Below are 17,781 nucleotides of genomic sequence, written 5' to 3'. Positions count from 1 at the left end.
TACTAAGGGCACAGAATGGCACACTATAGCTGATTACTAAGGGCGCAGGATGGCACACTATAGCTGATTACTAAGGGTGCAGTATGGCACACTACAGCTGGTTAGTAATGATTGAGAATGGCATAATATAGCTGATAACTAAGGGCACAATATGGCACACTATAGCTGGTTACTAAGGACAGAGCATGCCACACCATAGCTGGTTAGTAAGGACCTAGTATGGCACACTATAGCTGGGTGCTGAGTATGGCACACTATAGCTGGTTAATAAGGGTGGAGATCACTAAGGATTGAGCATGGCATAATATAGCTCCTTACTAAGGATCGAGCAAGGCCCACTATAGCTGGTTACTAAGAGTGGAGTATGGCACGCTATAGCTGGTTACTAAGGGTGGAGTATGGCCCACTATAGCTGGTTACTAAGGGCTGGACAAGGCCCACTATAGCTGGTTACTAAGGGCCGAGCAAGGCCCACTACAGCTGGTTACTAAGGGTGGAGTATGGCACACTATAGCTGGTTACTAAGGGTGGAGTATGGCACACTATAGCTAATTACTAAGGGTGGAGTATGGCACACTATAGCTAGTTACTAAGAATGGAGTATGGCACATTATAGCTGGTTACTAAGGGTGGAGTATGGCACACTATAGCTGGTTAATAAGGGCAGAGCATGGCCCACTATAGCTGGTTAATAAGGGCAGAGCATGGCCCACTATAGCTGGTTACTATGGGAGGAGCATGGCACACTATAGCTTCCTACAAAGGCCCAAGCATGGCCCACTATAGCTGGTTACTAAGGGCTGAGCATGGGCCACTATAACTGGTTACTATAGGAGAAGCATGGCATACTATAGCTTCTTTATAAGGGCCGAGCATGGCCCACTATAGCTGGTTACTAAGGGTTGAGTGTGGCCCATTATAGCTGGGTACTAAGGGTGAAGTGTGGCCCACTATAGCTGGTTACTAAGGGTTGAGTGTGGCCCACTATAGCTGGTTACTAAGGAAGGAGCGTGGCACACTATAGCTGGTTACTAAGGGCCGAGTATGGCCCACTATAGCTAGTTACTAAGGATGGAGTATGGCATACTATAACTGGTTACTAAGGGTGGAGTATGGCCCACTATAGCTGGTTACTAAGGACTGAGCATGGCCCACTATAGCTGGTTACTATGGGAGGAGCATGGCACACTATAGCTTCCTACAAAGGTCCAAGTATGGCCCACTATAGCTGGTTACTAAGGGCTGAGCATGGCCCACTATAACGCCTTACTATAGGAGAAGCATGGCATACTATAGCTTCTTACTAAGGGCCGAGCATAGCCCACTATAGCTGGTTACTAAGGGTTGAGTGTGGCCCACTATAGCTGGTTACTAAGGGCTGAGTATGACCCACTATAGCTGGTTACTATGGGAGGAGCATGGCACACAATAGCTGGTTACGAAGGGCTGAGTATGGCCCACTGTAGCTGGTTACTAAGGATGGAGTATGGCATACTATAACTGGTTACTAAGGGTGGAGTCTGGCCCAATGTAGCTGGTTACTAAGGGCCGAGTGTGGCCCACTATAGCTGGTTACTAAGAGCCGAGCATGGCCCAATATAACTGGTTACTATAGGAGGAGCATGGCATACTATAGCTTCTTACTAAGGGCCGAGCATGACCCGCTATAGCTGGTTACTAAGGGCTGAGTATAGCCCACTGTAGCTTGTTACTAAGGGATAGCGATAGCAATAAAAGTGATCAAAAATAAAACTTAAAAAGACAGTGTAAAAATAAAAAATTGTTAATAAAATAAATAATAATAAAATAAATTAAAGCGCCCTATCCCCTCGGGTTGTGCAATATGTATGTTGTACACGCATATGTAAACGTCGTTCATACTACACATGTGAGGTATCACCACAAACGTTATCCACTTAACGACTGCCATATAGCAGATAGGCTGCTGGTTCTGTAAAGAATCACGTATATATCCACTTCAGTACCGGGCACCTTCCTGCCCAGAGGAATTTTCAGCTTTCAGCGCTGTTGCACTTTGAATGACAATTGCGCGGTCATGCTACACTGTACCCAAACTAAATTTTTATCATTTTGTTCCCACAAATAGAGCTTTCTTTTGGTGGTATTTGATCACCTCTGGGATTTTTTTTTTCTGCTAAACAAATAAAAAAGACCGAAAATTTTGAAAAAAACATGTTTTTTTTTTTGTTTCAGTTACAAAACTTTGTAAATAAGTATGTTTTCTCCTTCACTGATGGGTACTGACGGGGCTGCAGTGACGGGCACTGATAAGGCGGCACTGATGGCCACCGATGAAGTGGCACTGATAGGTGGCATTGATATGTGACACAGATAGGCACTGATAGGTGGCACAAATAGACACTGATAGGTGGCATGGATTGGCATGGATAGGCGGCACGGATGGGCATGGATAGGTGGCACAGATGGGCATGGATAGGTGGCACGGATGAGCATGGATGGGCACTGATAGGCGGCATGGATAAGCACTGATAGGCGGCACGGATGGGCACTGATAGGTGGCATTGTAGTGTACAGTATTGTACGGATGGATGCCAATCAGTGATGCCCATTGTGGGCACTGATTGGCATCCATTGTGGGTACTGACTGGCATCCCTGGTGATCTAGGGTGGCATACCTGGTGCTGGGCATCCCTGGTGGTCTGGTGGCATCCCTGGTGGTCCAGTGTGGGCATCCTCGGGGGGGCTGCGCTGATCATCGATCAGCACAGACCCCCCCCCCCGTCAGAGGAGCAGCCGATCGGCTCTCCTCTACTCGTGTCTGACAGATGCAAGTGAGGAAAAGCTGATCAACGGCTCTTCCTACTTACACTGTGATCAGCCGTGTTTGGACACGGCTGATCAAATGGTAAAGAGTCTCCGTCGGAGACTCTTTACCGAGATCGTAGTTGCGGTGGACACACCGCAACAACGATTGCCGCGATGCGTGCCCCCGGGGGCGCGCAGCGGCTTAATATCCTGATCACGTCATATGACGTCCAGTCAGGTTATTAAAACCACTTTGCTGCCGTCATTTTGCTATATGGCGGGCGGAAAGCGGATAAATATATATGTGATTCTGTACCACTGCCTTTGGGGCGCGCCGCTTCTGCTGTGATTTGTGTGCAGCAGAAGCTGATCAGCAGATGTCGGCCAATGGATGGTTTTCTTTCCCTGCAAAGCAGCACTGTGTACACAAAAACACTGGTTAGGAACACAATTAACCCTTTGATCGCTGTAGATGTAGACCCCTTCCTAGACATTGTCATTAGTACAGTGACAGTGTATATTTTTTAGCCCTCATCTGTAACTCTAAACTGGTAAGTACCGTAGTTTGTCGCCATTTCAGAAGCCTTTGGTAAATTTTAAAGTGTGACATGTTAGTTATCTATTTACACAATATAGAATCATCTTTTTTTTTTTTTTACCAAACAATTGAGTATTATAGTATGTTTTTTTATTTTATTTTTTTGCATTAACATTCATTAACTTGTTCAGATCGGCGCTATAGTTGAATGATGGCTACAGCACGGACCTACTTTTCCGGGAGCACGTCAATAGACCTCCTCCTGTGCCCAAGCGGCCTGCGCGCCCTCTGTAAAGCGCATGCACGGCGCGCTCTGTGATCAGCAAGTCTATGAGACTCTGCTGATCACAGATCGGAGTAAGGGGTCGATCCCGACCCCTTACCACGTGATCAGCTGTCAGCCAATGACAGCTGATCATGTGATGTAAACAGAGGCGGTAATCGGCTATTTTTTCTCCTCACAATGGCAGCGTGAGGAGAAAAAAAAAAGGCGATCACGGCGGCTCTCAGAGGGACATCGGCCCCAAACCAGGAGAAGTGCCGCCAGCTCATCTGTGTCCACCTGCCAGTGCCACCTAGCAGTGCACAACAGTGCCCACAAACGCCACCTACCAGTGCCCTCAGTGCCTCATCAACAGTGCTGCCCATCAATGTGCTCTACCAGTGGACATCAGCATCATCAACCAGTGCCCATCAATATCACCCATCAGTGCCATCTATCAGTGGTACCTATCAGTAACACCTATCAGTGCCACCCATCACTGCCATCTTATCAGTGGCCATCAGTGCCGCCTTATCTGTGCCTATCAGTGCTACCTCCTCAGCGCATATCAATGAAGGAGAAAAATTACCTGTTTGCAAAATTTTATTACAAACTGTGAAACGTTTTTTTTTTAAATTATTTTTCCATCCATTTTTGTTTGTTTAGCAAAAAATAAAAAGCCCGGCTGTGTATAAATAACACCAAAAGAAATCTCTATTTGTGGGAAAAAAAACTATACAAATTTCATCTGGGTACAGTGTAGCATGACCGCGCAATTGTCATTCAAAGTGCCTCAGCACTGAAAGCTGAAAATTGGCCTGGGCAGGAAGGGGGTTTAAGTGCCCAGTAAGCAAGTGGTTAAAGTACTTTTCCCCCAAAAAAATTGCGTTGGAAAAAACGCTGCACAAATTCCATGTGATGTAAAAAAAATTGCAACACCCTTCACTTTATTCTCTAGGGCCTCTGCCTAAAAATATACAATGTTTGGGGGTTGTAAGAAATCTTCTATCAACAAAATGCGGATATTATGGTTGAGGAGAGTTGAGGAACCCCTCAGTCCAGTCAGGTATTGCCCCCCATTCTCTGAGTACGACATTTGTATTCCTCTTTATTCATAGTGTGTTATCTCCTCTATACTATATTATGGACAGTCCTCGCCCTGACTTCACCGCGCATGCGCGCACACAGCTCTGCCCGCGGCGCCCTCCCGCCGTCTCCCGGGCGACCGTGACGTCATCAGTTCGCGCCCCAATACTGCTGGCGCTGTTGTCCCCGGTGATCGGCCGCGTCTCCTGTGAGGTGAGTGTGCGGCGATAATCATCGGTCGTCGGTGTGCGCAGGCGTGTATCGCGATATATAGAGCACTCCCTCTCTCTACAGAAATTGTGTGGAGCTCCGGGCACCACAATGCCGTACGTATCCGCTGCAGACCGCCGGTAGGAGGCGCTACTAGAAAGAGCGGGGTGGGGGGGGAGCCGTATATGTAATGTGTATGTATATGTGTGACCAGCAGGGGGCGCTCTGTCATCTCCACACACAGGACTGATAGAAGAGATCCAGGGGGTCTTATACTGATGTAATGTATATATGTGACCAGCAGAGGGTGCTCTGTCATCTCCACACAGGACTGATAGGAGAGAACCAGGGGGGGTCTTATACTGATGTGTATATATATGACCAGCAGGGGGCACTCTGTCATCACAGGACTGATAGGAGAGATCCAGGGGGTCTTATACTGATGTAATGTATATATGTGACCAGCGGGGGCGCTCTGTCATCTCCACACACAGGACTGATAGGAGAGATCTAGGGGGTCTTATACTGATGTAATGTATATATGTGACTAGTGGGGGGCGCTCTGTCAGCACACAGGACTGATAGGAGAGAACCATCTTATACCGTCTTATACTGATGTAATGTGTGTGTGTGTGTGACCAGCAGGGGGCACTCTATCATCACACACAGGACTGATAGGAGAGATTGGGGGGTCCTGATATTATACTATGCAATGTTAATGGAATTGTTCTGATTTCCCATAATTCCCCCCTCAGGAAGGAAAGGAAGGAGGTGAAGATGGCGCTGGTGTCGGCGGACACACGGATATCAGAGTTATTGAATGAGCTGCACCAACTCATCAAACAGACACAGGTGAGGAGGGGATCAGATGGGAGCGCTCTGCTCTGTGTGGAGAGGAGGGGGATCAGATGGGGGCGCTCTGCTCTGTGTGGAGAGGAGGGGGATCAGATGGGGGCGCTCTGCTCTGTGTGGAGAGGAGGGGGATCAGATGGGGGCGCTCTGCTCTGTGTGGAGAGGAGGGGGATCAGATGGGGGCGCTCTGCTCTGTGTGGAGAGGAGGGGGATCAGATGGGGGCGCTCTGCCCTGTGTGGAGAGGAGGGGGATCAGATGGGGGCGCTCTGCCCTGTGTGGAGAGGAGGGGGATCAGATGGGGGCGCTCTGCCCTGTGTGGAGAGGAGGGGGATCAGATGGGGGCGCTCTGCCCTGTGTGGAGAGGAGGGGGATCAGATGGGGGCGCTCTGCCCTGTGTGGAGAGGAGGGGGATCAGATGGGGGCGCTCTGCCCTGTGTGGAGAGGAGGGGGATCAGATGGGGGCGCTCTGCCCTGTGTGGAGAGGAGGGGGATCAGATGGGGGCGCTCTGCCCTGTGTGGAGAGGAGGGGGATCAGATGGGGGCGCTCTGCCCTGTGTGGAGAGGAGGGGGATCAGATGGGGGCGCTCTGCCCTGTGTGGAGAGGAGGGGGATCAGATGGGGGCGCTCTGCCCTGTGTGGAGAGGAGGGGGATCAGATGGGGGCGCTCTGCCCTGTGTGGAGAGGAGGGGGATCAGATGGGGGCGCTCTGCCCTGTGTGGAGAGGAGGGGGATCAGATGGGGGCGCTCTGCCCTGTGTGGAGAGGAGGGGGATCAGATGGGGGCGCTCTGCCCTGTGTGGAGAGGAGGGGGATCAGATGGGGGCGCTCTGCCCTGTGTGGAGAGGAGGGGGATCAGATGGGGGCGCTCTGCCCTGTGTGGAGAGGAGGGGGATCAGATGGGGGCGCTCTGCCCTGTGTGGAGAGGAGGGGGATCAGATGGGGGCGCTCTGCCCTGTGTGGAGAGGAGGGGGATCAGATGGGGGCGCTCTGCCCTGTGTGGAGAGGAGGGGGATCAGATGGGGGCGCTCTGCCCTGTGTGGAGAGGAGGGGGATCAGATGGGGGCGCTCTGCCCTGTGTGGAGAGGAGGGGGATCAGATGGGGGCGCTCTGCCCTGTGTGGAGAGGAGGGGGATCAGATGGGGGCGCTCTGCCCTGTGTGGAGAGGAGGGGGATCAGATGGGGGCGCTCTGCCCTGTGTGGAGAGGAGGGGGATCAGATGGGGGCGCTCTGCCCTGTGTGGAGAGGAGGGGGATCAGATGGGGGCGCTCTGCCCTGTGTGGAGAGGAGGGGGATCAGATGGGGGCGCTCTGCCCTGTGTGGAGAGGAGGGGGATCAGATGGGGGCGCTCTGCCCTGTGTGGAGAGGAGGGGGATCAGATGGGGGCGCTCTGCCCTGTGTGGAGAGGAGGGGGATCAGATGGGGGCGCTCTGCCCTGTGTGGAGAGGAGGGGGATCAGATGGGGGCGCTCTGCCCTGTGTGGAGAGGAGGGGGATCAGATGGGGGCGCTCTGCCCTGTGTGGAGAGGAGGGGGATCAGATGGGGGCGCTCTGCCCTGTGTGGAGAGGAGGGGGATCAGATGGGGGCGCTCTGCCCTGTGTGGAGAGGAGGGGGATCAGATGGGGGCGCTCTGCCCTGTGTGGAGAGGAGGGGGATCAGATGGGGGCGCTCTGCCCTGTGTGGAGAGGAGGGGGATCAGATGGGGGCGCTCTGCCCTGTGTGGAGAGGAGGGGGATCAGATGGGGGCGCTCTGCCCTGTGTGGAGAGGAGGGGGATCAGATGGGGGCGCTCTGCCCTGTGTGGAGAGGAGGGGGATCAGATGGGGGCGCTCTGCCCTGTGTGGAGAGGAGGGGGATCAGATGGGGGCGCTCTGCCCTGTGTGGAGAGGAGGGGGATCAGATGGGGGCGCTCTGCCCTGTGTGGAGAGGAGGGGGATCAGATGGGGGCGCTCTGCCCTGTGTGGAGAGGAGGGGGATCAGATGGGGGCGCTCTGCCCTGTGTGGAGAGGAGGGGGATCAGATGGGGGCGCTCTGCCCTGTGTGGAGAGGAGGGGGGTCAGATGGGGGCGCTCTGCCCTGTGTGGAGAGGAGGGGGGTCAGATGGGGGCGCTCTGCCCTGTGTGGAGAGGAGGGGGATCAGATGGGGGCGCTCTGCCCTGTGTGGAGAGGAGGGGGATCAGATGGGGGCGCTCTGCCCTGTGTGGAGAGGAGGGGGATCAGATGGGGGCGCTCTGCCCTGTGGATCCTCTTCCCTCTGTCCAGCCACCTTTTTTTATAATGAACCTTTAAAAAAAAAAAGTTTGACTCTCGGGCCCCTTTCACACAGACGGACCGTTCAGGTCCACCTAAAAAAGCAACAGGGGGACCTGAACGGTCCGTCTGTGTGAAAGGGGCCCGAGAGTCAAACTTTGACTCTCTATGGCGCGATGGATGTCAGTGGTGACCATGTCCGCTGACATCCAAACCCTCTTGATAAAATGAGACGTGTGACGATACATTCACATCCCTCATACCAGATTGGATGAGATCGATCACCTGCTGAGCTGGCGGACTTCACTGAGCGGATCCGCCTCGAGAGAATGAGGCCTAAGGGCACTTTCACACTGACAGCGCGGCCGCGTTGGCGATAAAGCGCCCCTAGTTTTAGCAGCACTTTACTGTTTTAGAGGTGCTTCAGCAGCACTGCCCATTGATTTTCAATGGGCAAGGGTGCTTCAGGAGTGGTGTACGCACTGCTCCTAAAGCTCCCCAAAGATGCTGCTTGCAGGAAAAAAATGTTTTTCTTCTTTTAAACTGCTAGCGCAGCGCCCCTGTGTGAGAACTCTCTGGGCATTTGCACTGGGACTGCAGATGAGGCAATTTTACAGGCACTATTTTGTAATGTGCCTGAAGAAAGACCTCCAGTGTGAAAGGGATCTAACCAGTTTTGCAACACACACCTAAAAACTTAATGGAAGCACAGAGGATGTATGTAATACCTCGGTGCCACTTCCTGGTTGTACTTTGCCAGCGTACCCTGGTGGTTTAACCAATTGCCGACCAGCCGCCGTCATACTGTGGAAGCTCGGCACGTTCCCACGAGCCGTATGTCGGCTCTTTAAGTGGCCATAGCAGGCGTGCACTGTGAGGGTGCCGATGCGCATGGCTGGTGGTCACGATGACCACTAGCCATGCGCAATCGTGGGCACGAGAGCCAGAACGTGTGTGTGTGTGTGTGTGTGTGTGTGTGTGTGTGTGTGTGTAAAACGCACAAAGCCCTGTTCTGTGAGGGACAGCAATCTGTCATCTCTGCTCACTCCCACAGTTAGAACACAGAGAGGGAACGCAGTTAACTCCTTAATCACCCCATAGTGGTTAACCCCTTCCCTGCCAGTGACATTTATACAGTAATCTGTGCATTTTTATAGCACTGATCTCTGTATAAATGTCAATGGTCCCAAAAATGCTGTTACTAGTAAAAAAAATAATAATAATAAAAATGCCGTAAATCTATACCCTATTTTGTAGACACTATATAACTTTTGTGCAAAACAATCAATACGCTTAGTGTGTATACATACATGCATACATCCCTCGGGACGCTCGTGCTCCATGTCCTGTTGCTGCGTCCATTGACACAGAGAGCAGGACTCTGCTCCGCGCCCCCCCCCCCTCCCTCATTGAATTTGATTGACGGCAGCAGGAGCCAATGGCAGCGCTGCTATCAACCTATCCAATCAGAATCCGAGACACCGGCTGGAGCAGGTGTACTTGTCCCCAATGCAGGAATGATCGGGCTCAGGTAAGTAAAAAGGGGGGGGGGGGGGGGTCGGGTGCTGGTGGACTACAAGAGGTTTTCCACATCAATGCATAGAATTCATTGAGGTGAAAATTAAAAACCATGAGGGTTTACAACCCCTTTGAGTTGTAAAAGATGCAAAACGTGTCTGTTCGCTGTTCATCAGTGTTTTTGAAACCTAAGCTTTTGTGGGAGTATAGGTTTGCTAAAAAAAAAAAAAAAAAAAAAAAAAACACAGCAGGTTAAAAAAAAAAAAATGCTGAAAACGCTACTGCAAAATTAATTCTACAAAGGAAAAAAGAATGTTGACACTTTGACCTAAAAAATTAAAAAAATCCTCTTTAAGCCAGAGAACCAGAAGTGACATGGAAGGTCGCTCCGGTCCTCCAAGGGTATAGAGCTGAATGGGAGCCATCTTGCCCTCACTCGACTTCCTGCCCTTCAATTGGATCGCTTCCGGGTTTGCTGACAGCTGTAGTAAACATGGAAAGACGGGGGGGGGGGGTGGGGCTGACCTTCCCCGCTGCCATTACAAGTGATCCCGTGGCAAATCCGCCATCGGGATCACTTGTAGCAGATGCCAAATCGCCCACAGAAAACAATGATACCACTGCTGCCATAACCCCCATTTAAACATCAAAGTAATGATGTAAATTTACTGTGGGCAGTTGGTAATTGGTTAGCGAGCGTGAGCAGGCGGTGCGGGAGGACAAGTAGGTGATGCAGTAGGACAAGCAGGTACATCCACCCACATCAGCACAACTCCCGTCTTGCTAATTTTATGGGCTGTGGCCAGACAGGAAGCGGATAAATTCCTCTCATCCCTTTCCAATGGAAGCTCAATTACAGCTGACAGAGGGCTCCATATACAGTGGCTGCTGGGAGGAGACTTTAAAAATGTAAAGGGAACTTGTCAACCAGCGATAGGTGCGTGAAAATGACTAAGAACATAATAAATAATATTATAATTGGAACATAATGAATATCCTAATTTGTGTTTCCAGGAGGAGAGGTCGAGAAGTGAGCACAACCTGGTGAACATCCAGAAGACTCATGAGAGGATGCAGACAGAGAACAAGAGTAGGTGTCACCGATGAGGTGTTTGGGTCTGGGAAGAGCTGGGACTAGTCAGTAACGGTCTCTTCTCTCTACAGTCTCTCCTTATTACCGCACCAAACTGCGAGGACTTTACACCACCGCCAAGGCTGACGCTGAGGTCGAGTGCAAGTGAGTGGCAAGGAGTAGGATACTGCAAGATCCAGTTCTGTTTGGTCATTATCTTATTGAATGAGTGTTTCTTCCCCAGTATCCTGCGCAGATCTCTGGATAAAATTGCAGAAATCAAATCTCTTCTGGAGGAGAGACGGATCGGTGAGTGTTGCAGCTTCCTCTGCCCTTCCTGCCTTCTGTCTCTGCTCAATTCTCACCCTCTTCTTTTTATTCTGCAGCTGCAAAGATTGCCGGACTGTACCATGACTCTGAGCCCCCCCGCAAGACCATGAGACGAGGGGTGCTGATGACACTGCTACAACAATCTGCCATGACCCTTCCCTTGTGGATCGGAAAACCAGGAGAGAAGTATGTATAGAAAGAGAGTGGGGTTGGTATTAAAGTTTTCTCTATGATGGCCCCAACAAATCCCAAGTCTGGTTACTATGGGATGCACAAACCTCATAAACTTCCTTTTACCTAGCCGCCGCTGGATTGCTTTTACAGGCAATCCCTCCCCCCTCTTACCGCCCATCGCAATCTCTCCTGTGATCAGGTCAAGCATCAGCACTGGGTTACCAAAGTGCTTTGTCAATGGTTTCTGGTCATCTCTATGATCCTGGGAGGCCAGAAGCAATGTTATGATGTCACTTCCTGCTCTGGTAGATGTAAACACTTCCAGTAAAATAATGGCAATCGGAGATCAATGTTGTGGTTTTATTTTTTTTATCTTGTGCTTTCCAGAGTAGAGGAGATATCGGGCCTTAGACTATAACAAGGACCTGTCATGCATTATTTCTATCACAGAGGATGTTTACATTTCTTGTGATGGAAATAAAAGTGATCAAAAAAACAACTAACTCTAAACTGGTAACATGGAGATTTTTTTTATTACCGTAGTTCGGTGCCATTCCACGAGCGTGCGCAAGTTGTGTTTGGAAAAATTGCTGCGCAAATACCGTGCGACATAAAATTGCAACAACCACCTTTTTATTCTCTAGGGCGTCCCGTGTGATGCTCCGCCGGTGTAGTAGTATTCAATGGTTTGCTGGGACCGCGGTTTGCCCAGAAACCAGTGACAGTCTATGTGTGTGCCCCACCTCCTGCTCCTCTCGTTCTCGGCCGTGACATGCGCGCGCCCCGCTCCCCCTGCTCCTCGCTTTCATTTGCGAGGTGTATCTCGCAGGTTCTGCCCCCCAGCTTTTGGAATGTGTTGACTCCTGTCATCAAGGTATGTGGGGCATAAGTTGTTGTGCACACTGATGTGCCCATTAGCGTACCCTCTTAAGGGGCATGCTGATGGGCACATTTTATGGTAAGGGTGCATGTTGATCGGCACACCTGATGTAAGGGGGCACTCTGATGGTGGCAATTAAATTATGGGGGTAGTCTGGTGGCACTCAATGTAATGAATAACTAACTACACCTGATGTAAAGAACATTTACATTTACAGAGTATTACCAGAGTGTGTGGAGGAAACCATAAGAAAAGCACCAGAGAGTGCGGCTTGTGCCAAAAAAAAAAATTAAAGAAGACTTGTACAATCTTTCATGGCACAGACTTGTGATTTGGACCTCGGACAAAAAAATGTAGTTGCCGGACCTCCTTGAATTTTAATTCACTACCCCTGCTCTAGGGTCTCTGCTAAAAAATGATATATATTACAAAAAAAAAAATTATGTCTGAGCACAAAATGCTGATATTACATGTAGGAGAGAAATATCAGGCCTGGTGGGGGAACTGGTTAAAACAGTTCCAGCTTTTAATACGTTTTTTCTTATTACTTTCTGCTTTCGTCACACAGGCCGCCTCCTTTATGTGGCGCCATCCCTGCTGCCAGCGATTACGTAGCCAAGCCCGGTGATAAGGTAGCGGCAAGGGTTAAGGCTGTGGACGGCGATGAGCAGTGGATTCTGGCTGAGGTGGTCAGTTACAGCCACGCAGCAAACAAGTGAGTTCTGTTTTTCTGGGGTGGTCAGCAGGAAATGTGACTCTAATGCACGGGAATAAAATATCTTCTCTGTTGTAGGTATGAAGTGGATGACATCGATGAGGAGGGGAAAGAGTGAGTATCAGCTGAGGCTTAATGGTATTGTTCTTGCAGCTCAACTCTGGCCTTCCCTTCTGTCCTGCATGGTTGTACAGGTGCTACTCCTGGACTAAAACTACTTCCAGATTTCAATGCACACTGTGAGCTTCAATTTTCACTTTCTGTGGTAGTTGGGAGAGGTCAGGGGTGTGTGTGTGTGTGTATATGTGTGTATATATATATATATATATATATATATATATATGAGAGCAAACTTTCTCGCTTGTACTGAATGAACTCCACAGGGTAGTTTTTAGCAGCTATCCATCTGTTTTCAGTGTAGCCTGTATGTGATGACTTGGGCCTAAAGTTCTGGAATGAGCTGTAGATATCCGATGGTGAGCACACACTCTTTATAATAAGCAATCACTTATCCTTCTGTCTTCAGGCGTCACACGCTCAGTCGTCGGAGAATCATCCCTCTGCCACAGTGGAAAGCCAATCCAGAGACAGACCCAGAGGCTTTGTTCCAGAAGGATCAGCTGGTACTAGCGCTGTACCCCCAGACAACATGCTTCTATCGGGCCCTGATACATGCACCACCACAACGGGTAAGTACACAGCCTATTTACATTTTAGGGAAAATGTTATGTAGATACAGGATATATGCAGCACAAAGGCCTACATACTCCTGTTAGATTTCCATTAAAGGCTAAGTTCACCTTTTGGAACATCTAACATGTTTCAGCTCCTGCCGCCACTTCCTCCAATCCCCCTCAGTGTGACAGTGGGCTGAGAATCTTCTCCCCGCACCCACTGTCACTTTTGAAAAGAGTGTAAACGTGTTTGGTGCTCTGTCCAGAGCTGTATCATTCATTCAATCAGCCACTGTGGCTGATGAATTGTAATTCTAAATGAACTGAGGGAGCTGATGAGTGCTCTAGTAGTTCCTTCCTTCACAAGCCCTGCAGCTTTTAACAGACAGCCTGTGTAGAGATACGGGCAGAAAGCTGCAGGGGTTGTCTGGGGAAGCCTGACATTGCATCCCTATGTCAGGCTTCCCTATTGCATCATCATTCACCCATGGGTGACTGATCATCCCCAAATTGTAAATAGATTAAAGTGGTATTATAGGTTCAGCTTAAAAAAATAAATAAATTAACAAATTCCATACTTGGCTGCACTGTAGAGTGGTTTTGCACAGAGCAGTCCCGCTCCTCCTCTTCATGTCCCCTGCTGGCACTCCTTGCTCCTCCCTCTTGACCAGTGACCCCAATAGCAAACCAATTGCTAAGGGGGCACTGGTGTGTGCGTGCTCGCTCCCGAGCCCTGCTCTATGCATCCAAAAGACAGTCGTGCCCTACTTATCTACTCGCTGAGTGTGATTGACAGCAGCAGGAGCCAATGGCTCCTGCTGCTGTCTGAATGAGGAGAGTGTCATGGGACAGCTGAGGCTCTTGAGCACATCGAGAAGGGGACTTAGGAGAGTATTGGGGGGGGGGGGGGGACTGTGGGGGAGCAGCATCAAGTCACTTTGTCGGTTTTTACTGACACGAAGTGCAAAATTTTGGGTGTAAATCTGTATAGAAACCAATCAGATTCCATGTGTTTGTTTTTTTTTTTTTTTTTTTTTTTTTTCCCTCTCTCAATGTCAAAGCTTAATTGAACAAGCTGAAGTTAGAAGCTGATTGGCTACCATGCACAGCTGTTCCACATTCTGAGTGCATTGGTTTTCATAAGTCTCCCCAAGTAGTCTAACTTTGGATTCATCTATTTTTTTTTTTTTTTTGGTGGGGGAAGTTTTGTACTTCGTTTGCTGAATTCTAGAAATAGTGGTTTAGCCCAGGTCCTTATGAAGTGTTGGGCTGTTTTTTGTGATGCTCCTGTATTTTCTCCCACAGCCGCAGGATGATTATTCTGTGCTGTTTGAAGACACGTCGTATGCCGACGGATACTCTCCCCCTCTAAACGTGGCTCAGAGATATGTGGTCGCTTGTAAAGAACCAAAGAAGAAATAAAGTTGGTGACTCCATGTGCATTATGTGAAGCTGCCAGAAATGTCGATAATAAAGTGTCTGTCACCAAACTCGACCTGCCAAATCAAAGGTCACCTGGAAAGAAGGTGGTAAATACTCCTGAGCCCTGCTGTAATAAATAGACACTAATGCTTGAAAAACGATTTCGTGCCACCCTGCTGTGCTCAGAGGTTTGATCTGCTGGCCTCTACTTCACTACTGTGCCCATAGGTGTCATTGGGAGGAACCATTGAGCGCAGCAGGGTAGAGAAGGAATCGGACCCTCCTGAAAATGTCGTCTGGTGTTTTTTTTTTTTTTTTTTAAATCTTCATCTGGCATCCAATGCATTGTAGCCGTGTTCAGTGGTGCAGGCACCAGGAGAGGTATGTTCAGTCGTCTTTCTAGGTGTCCCTGCTCTTGGTACTTTATTTTTGCATCTGGGCTATGGGACAGGTGGAGATAACTCTTCACCATATTTTTGTAATAGTCTGTTTTAAGGGAATCTATCATAAAGCACATTAGGCTCAATTCACAAAGCTAAGGTTATGCCTATGTAAGGCTTCATGTACATGGGACGTTGTTTAACCTTGTGAATGATTTAATTTGTCAGTTAGAAACCAACATCTAAAAAAAAAAAAAAAAAAATCTGTTTAGCCGCGTTTTACATTCCACACTTAGCCAGGTTTGCGGCTAGAAGAGTTAAAAAAAAAAAAAAATTATATATATAATATTTTTTTTAATTATTTGTTAAAATTGTCTGTAAACTAAACGTGAGCCACGTTTACAGGCATTTGGCGTTTCAAAAAAAAAAAAAACACCACCCTGTGTACATTTACTGATAAGATAACATGGAGAGTTTAGGGGCAGCTGAAAAAAAAAAATGCCCACCTGCTCCTAAATATCTGTTTACCAGCAGCAGTGTACATGAGGTCTAAAACAATGACAATTATTTTTATGGGTGCAACAGGATTTACAATATACACTCCCATAAATGTTACACCCCCCCCCCCCCCTCCTGCAATCTATATATAAACTTCCCCTATTCTGGCGGAAATGTCTGCCTATTAAAGTTGTTGTAAACCCTCTCATATACCCAGTGAGGTGACTGTCCTCAGGTAATACACACATGAAACAATGGCACATGGCGCTTGACAGGAGGGAGGGGCCAGGAGAGCCAACAAGGGACCCGAGAAGAGGAGGATCGGGGCTGTTCTGTGCAAAACCAACTGCACAGAGCAGGTAAGTATAACACGTTTGTTAATTAAAAAAAAAAAAAAAAGAGAGACTTTACAATTACTTTAATCGCATCCTGTGTATCTAGGCATTAGTTTACTCTTGAAAGCGGTTTAAGCTTTGTGAATTGAGTCTACTATTCCTATGAGAACTTGGAAAGAAGCGACTCTTCTGACTTATTAGTCCAGTGGAACGATTACATTTTTCATTAGTTTTGTTGAGGAAACAATCAGGTCAGGCCTTGCACAGGACAGAAATGTTATCAAGCTTAAAGCTGAACTCCGGACAGAAATTTCTACTCTGTATTAGAAAAGATCCTACCTCCTTAACAAACGTGGTCTTTTTTGCAAACAAAGCAGCAGCCCCTGAGCAATCTGAATGCAGCATTCAGAGTCCCTAATGTGCTGCATGCAAGAGCAGTAGGCACTGTGGACTCTAACAGCGGTAGCATCCTTTCATTGCCACTGATTGTGGTGGGAAATCCCAGAATCTGCTCTGCTGACTGTCACTGCCTATTTTGACTGACAGGTAAAGAGACTCCTGGTCTGTCCCTCCCACCCTGACTGATGGTTCAGGAGACTCCTGGTCTGTCCCTCCTACCTAGACTGATCGCTCAGGAGACTCCACATGAAGACCTCTAACATTATGCAAGGGTAAGTAACTCCTAATGCAGTAAGCTCAACACCATTTCAGGGGCTGCCTGTAATTTGACCACCTGCTTTGTGGAAACTTATTTTGAGCCTGTGACCCATTTCAGAAGAAAGGATTTCTAAAAGGCCTCGCATGCCACAGGATCATGCATACTTTGTACCAGGAGTACAGACCAGACGTTGGAATGAATGAGGCTGCAGTGATCATAGGCAGGACCACAGAGTGAAAAATTCTGCTTTATCGTCTTGGACTAGTGTGAAACCTGCAGTTAGAATGACAGCTTCCTTCTAAGACTTCTCACACAGGTGCTGTACTCTGACTTACTCCCTTAGTATATAGTCTGCTCTGCCAGCTGTGTAAGATAGACCTTTTTACATGAATGGATGTAATTGAATTTCCATATTGGGATAAAGAAACTCGCCTGGAGTCTTTGTTTTTATAAAGCAATTTTGTACAGACATGGAGAATAAAACTCTGCATAAGGAAGAAAGATCTCCAATAAAGATGTACAGCAAAAACAGCTTTCCCGAGTCTTCCTCTCTTATTTTACACGTGTGTATGAAGACGTTTAACCCGCTTGTATTGTTCCTTTCTCCCCTTCATCAACATGCTAATCTTGTTAAAGGCTAAGTTCACCTTTTTTAAGAAAAATAAATAAATGCACTTTTTTTTTTTTCAGGGAAAAAAGTGCATTTAAAGTGTTACTAAACCCACAACAGTAAAATCGGTCTGTATATGCAGTAAAGCATGCTTGTTACAATCACTCTGGAACCTATGGGGTTAATCTTCTGCATTGTGTAAAAATGCTGTTTGATCCTGGCTTCTCGGAGCCTCCCCTTCTTCGACTGTCCCCTGATAATTTCCTAATAATACTGAGAATATGGAGTAAGGCTGCACATGCTCAGTTTGGTGTGTATTGCTGGAGAGGGTTTTTTTTTTTTCCCCTTTTCTTCCCTTGGCAAGGTGCATGTAAACTGCACAGGACAGACAGAGGGTCAGGGGTTTTGCAGTCTGATAGGTCAGTCAGAAATTTCCTCTTACAAGTTTTAACCAGTGCTTGGCTGAACACTGATAGAAGTCACAAGACTGCTCTATACTGCTGATGAGAAAAGGTATTTAGCAGTTTATATTTA

General features: G+C 48.4%; 1 protein-coding gene across 3 annotated transcripts; it reads left to right on the top strand.

Annotated features, from left to right (window-relative positions):
• Positions 1–4,747: 4,747 nt before the first annotated feature.
• SGF29 (SAGA complex associated factor 29) lies at positions 4,748–17,168 on the top strand. Of its 3 annotated transcripts, none has more exons than XM_077447418.1 (10): positions 4,748–4,886; positions 5,639–5,735; positions 10,514–10,589; positions 10,664–10,736; positions 10,816–10,880; positions 10,958–11,087; positions 12,524–12,670; positions 12,749–12,784; positions 13,197–13,359; positions 14,650–17,168. In XM_077447418.1, the coding sequence occupies exons 2-10, from the start codon at positions 5,661–5,663 to the stop codon at positions 14,764–14,766; spliced, it is 882 nt and encodes a 293-aa protein (XP_077303544.1). In that variant the 5' UTR covers positions 4,748–4,886; positions 5,639–5,660; the 3' UTR covers positions 14,767–17,168. The 3 variants fall into 3 exon arrangements, with proteins under 3 accessions (XP_077303544.1, XP_077303543.1, XP_077303542.1); XM_077447417.1 differs by having other exon boundaries at positions 4,842–4,999; XM_077447416.1 differs by lacking the exon at positions 4,748–4,886 and adding an exon at positions 4,891–5,023.
• Positions 17,169–17,781: the final 613 nt, after the last annotated feature.

The sequence above is a fragment of the Lithobates pipiens genome, unplaced genomic scaffold, assembly GCF_037356315.1.
Source record: "Lithobates pipiens isolate NorthernLeopardFrog02 unplaced genomic scaffold, aLitPip1_a1.2 Scaffold_22, whole genome shotgun sequence".
NCBI classification, from domain to species: domain Eukaryota; kingdom Metazoa; phylum Chordata; class Amphibia; order Anura; family Ranidae; genus Lithobates; species Lithobates pipiens.
This window is presented reverse-complemented; position numbering and strand designations above follow the sequence as displayed.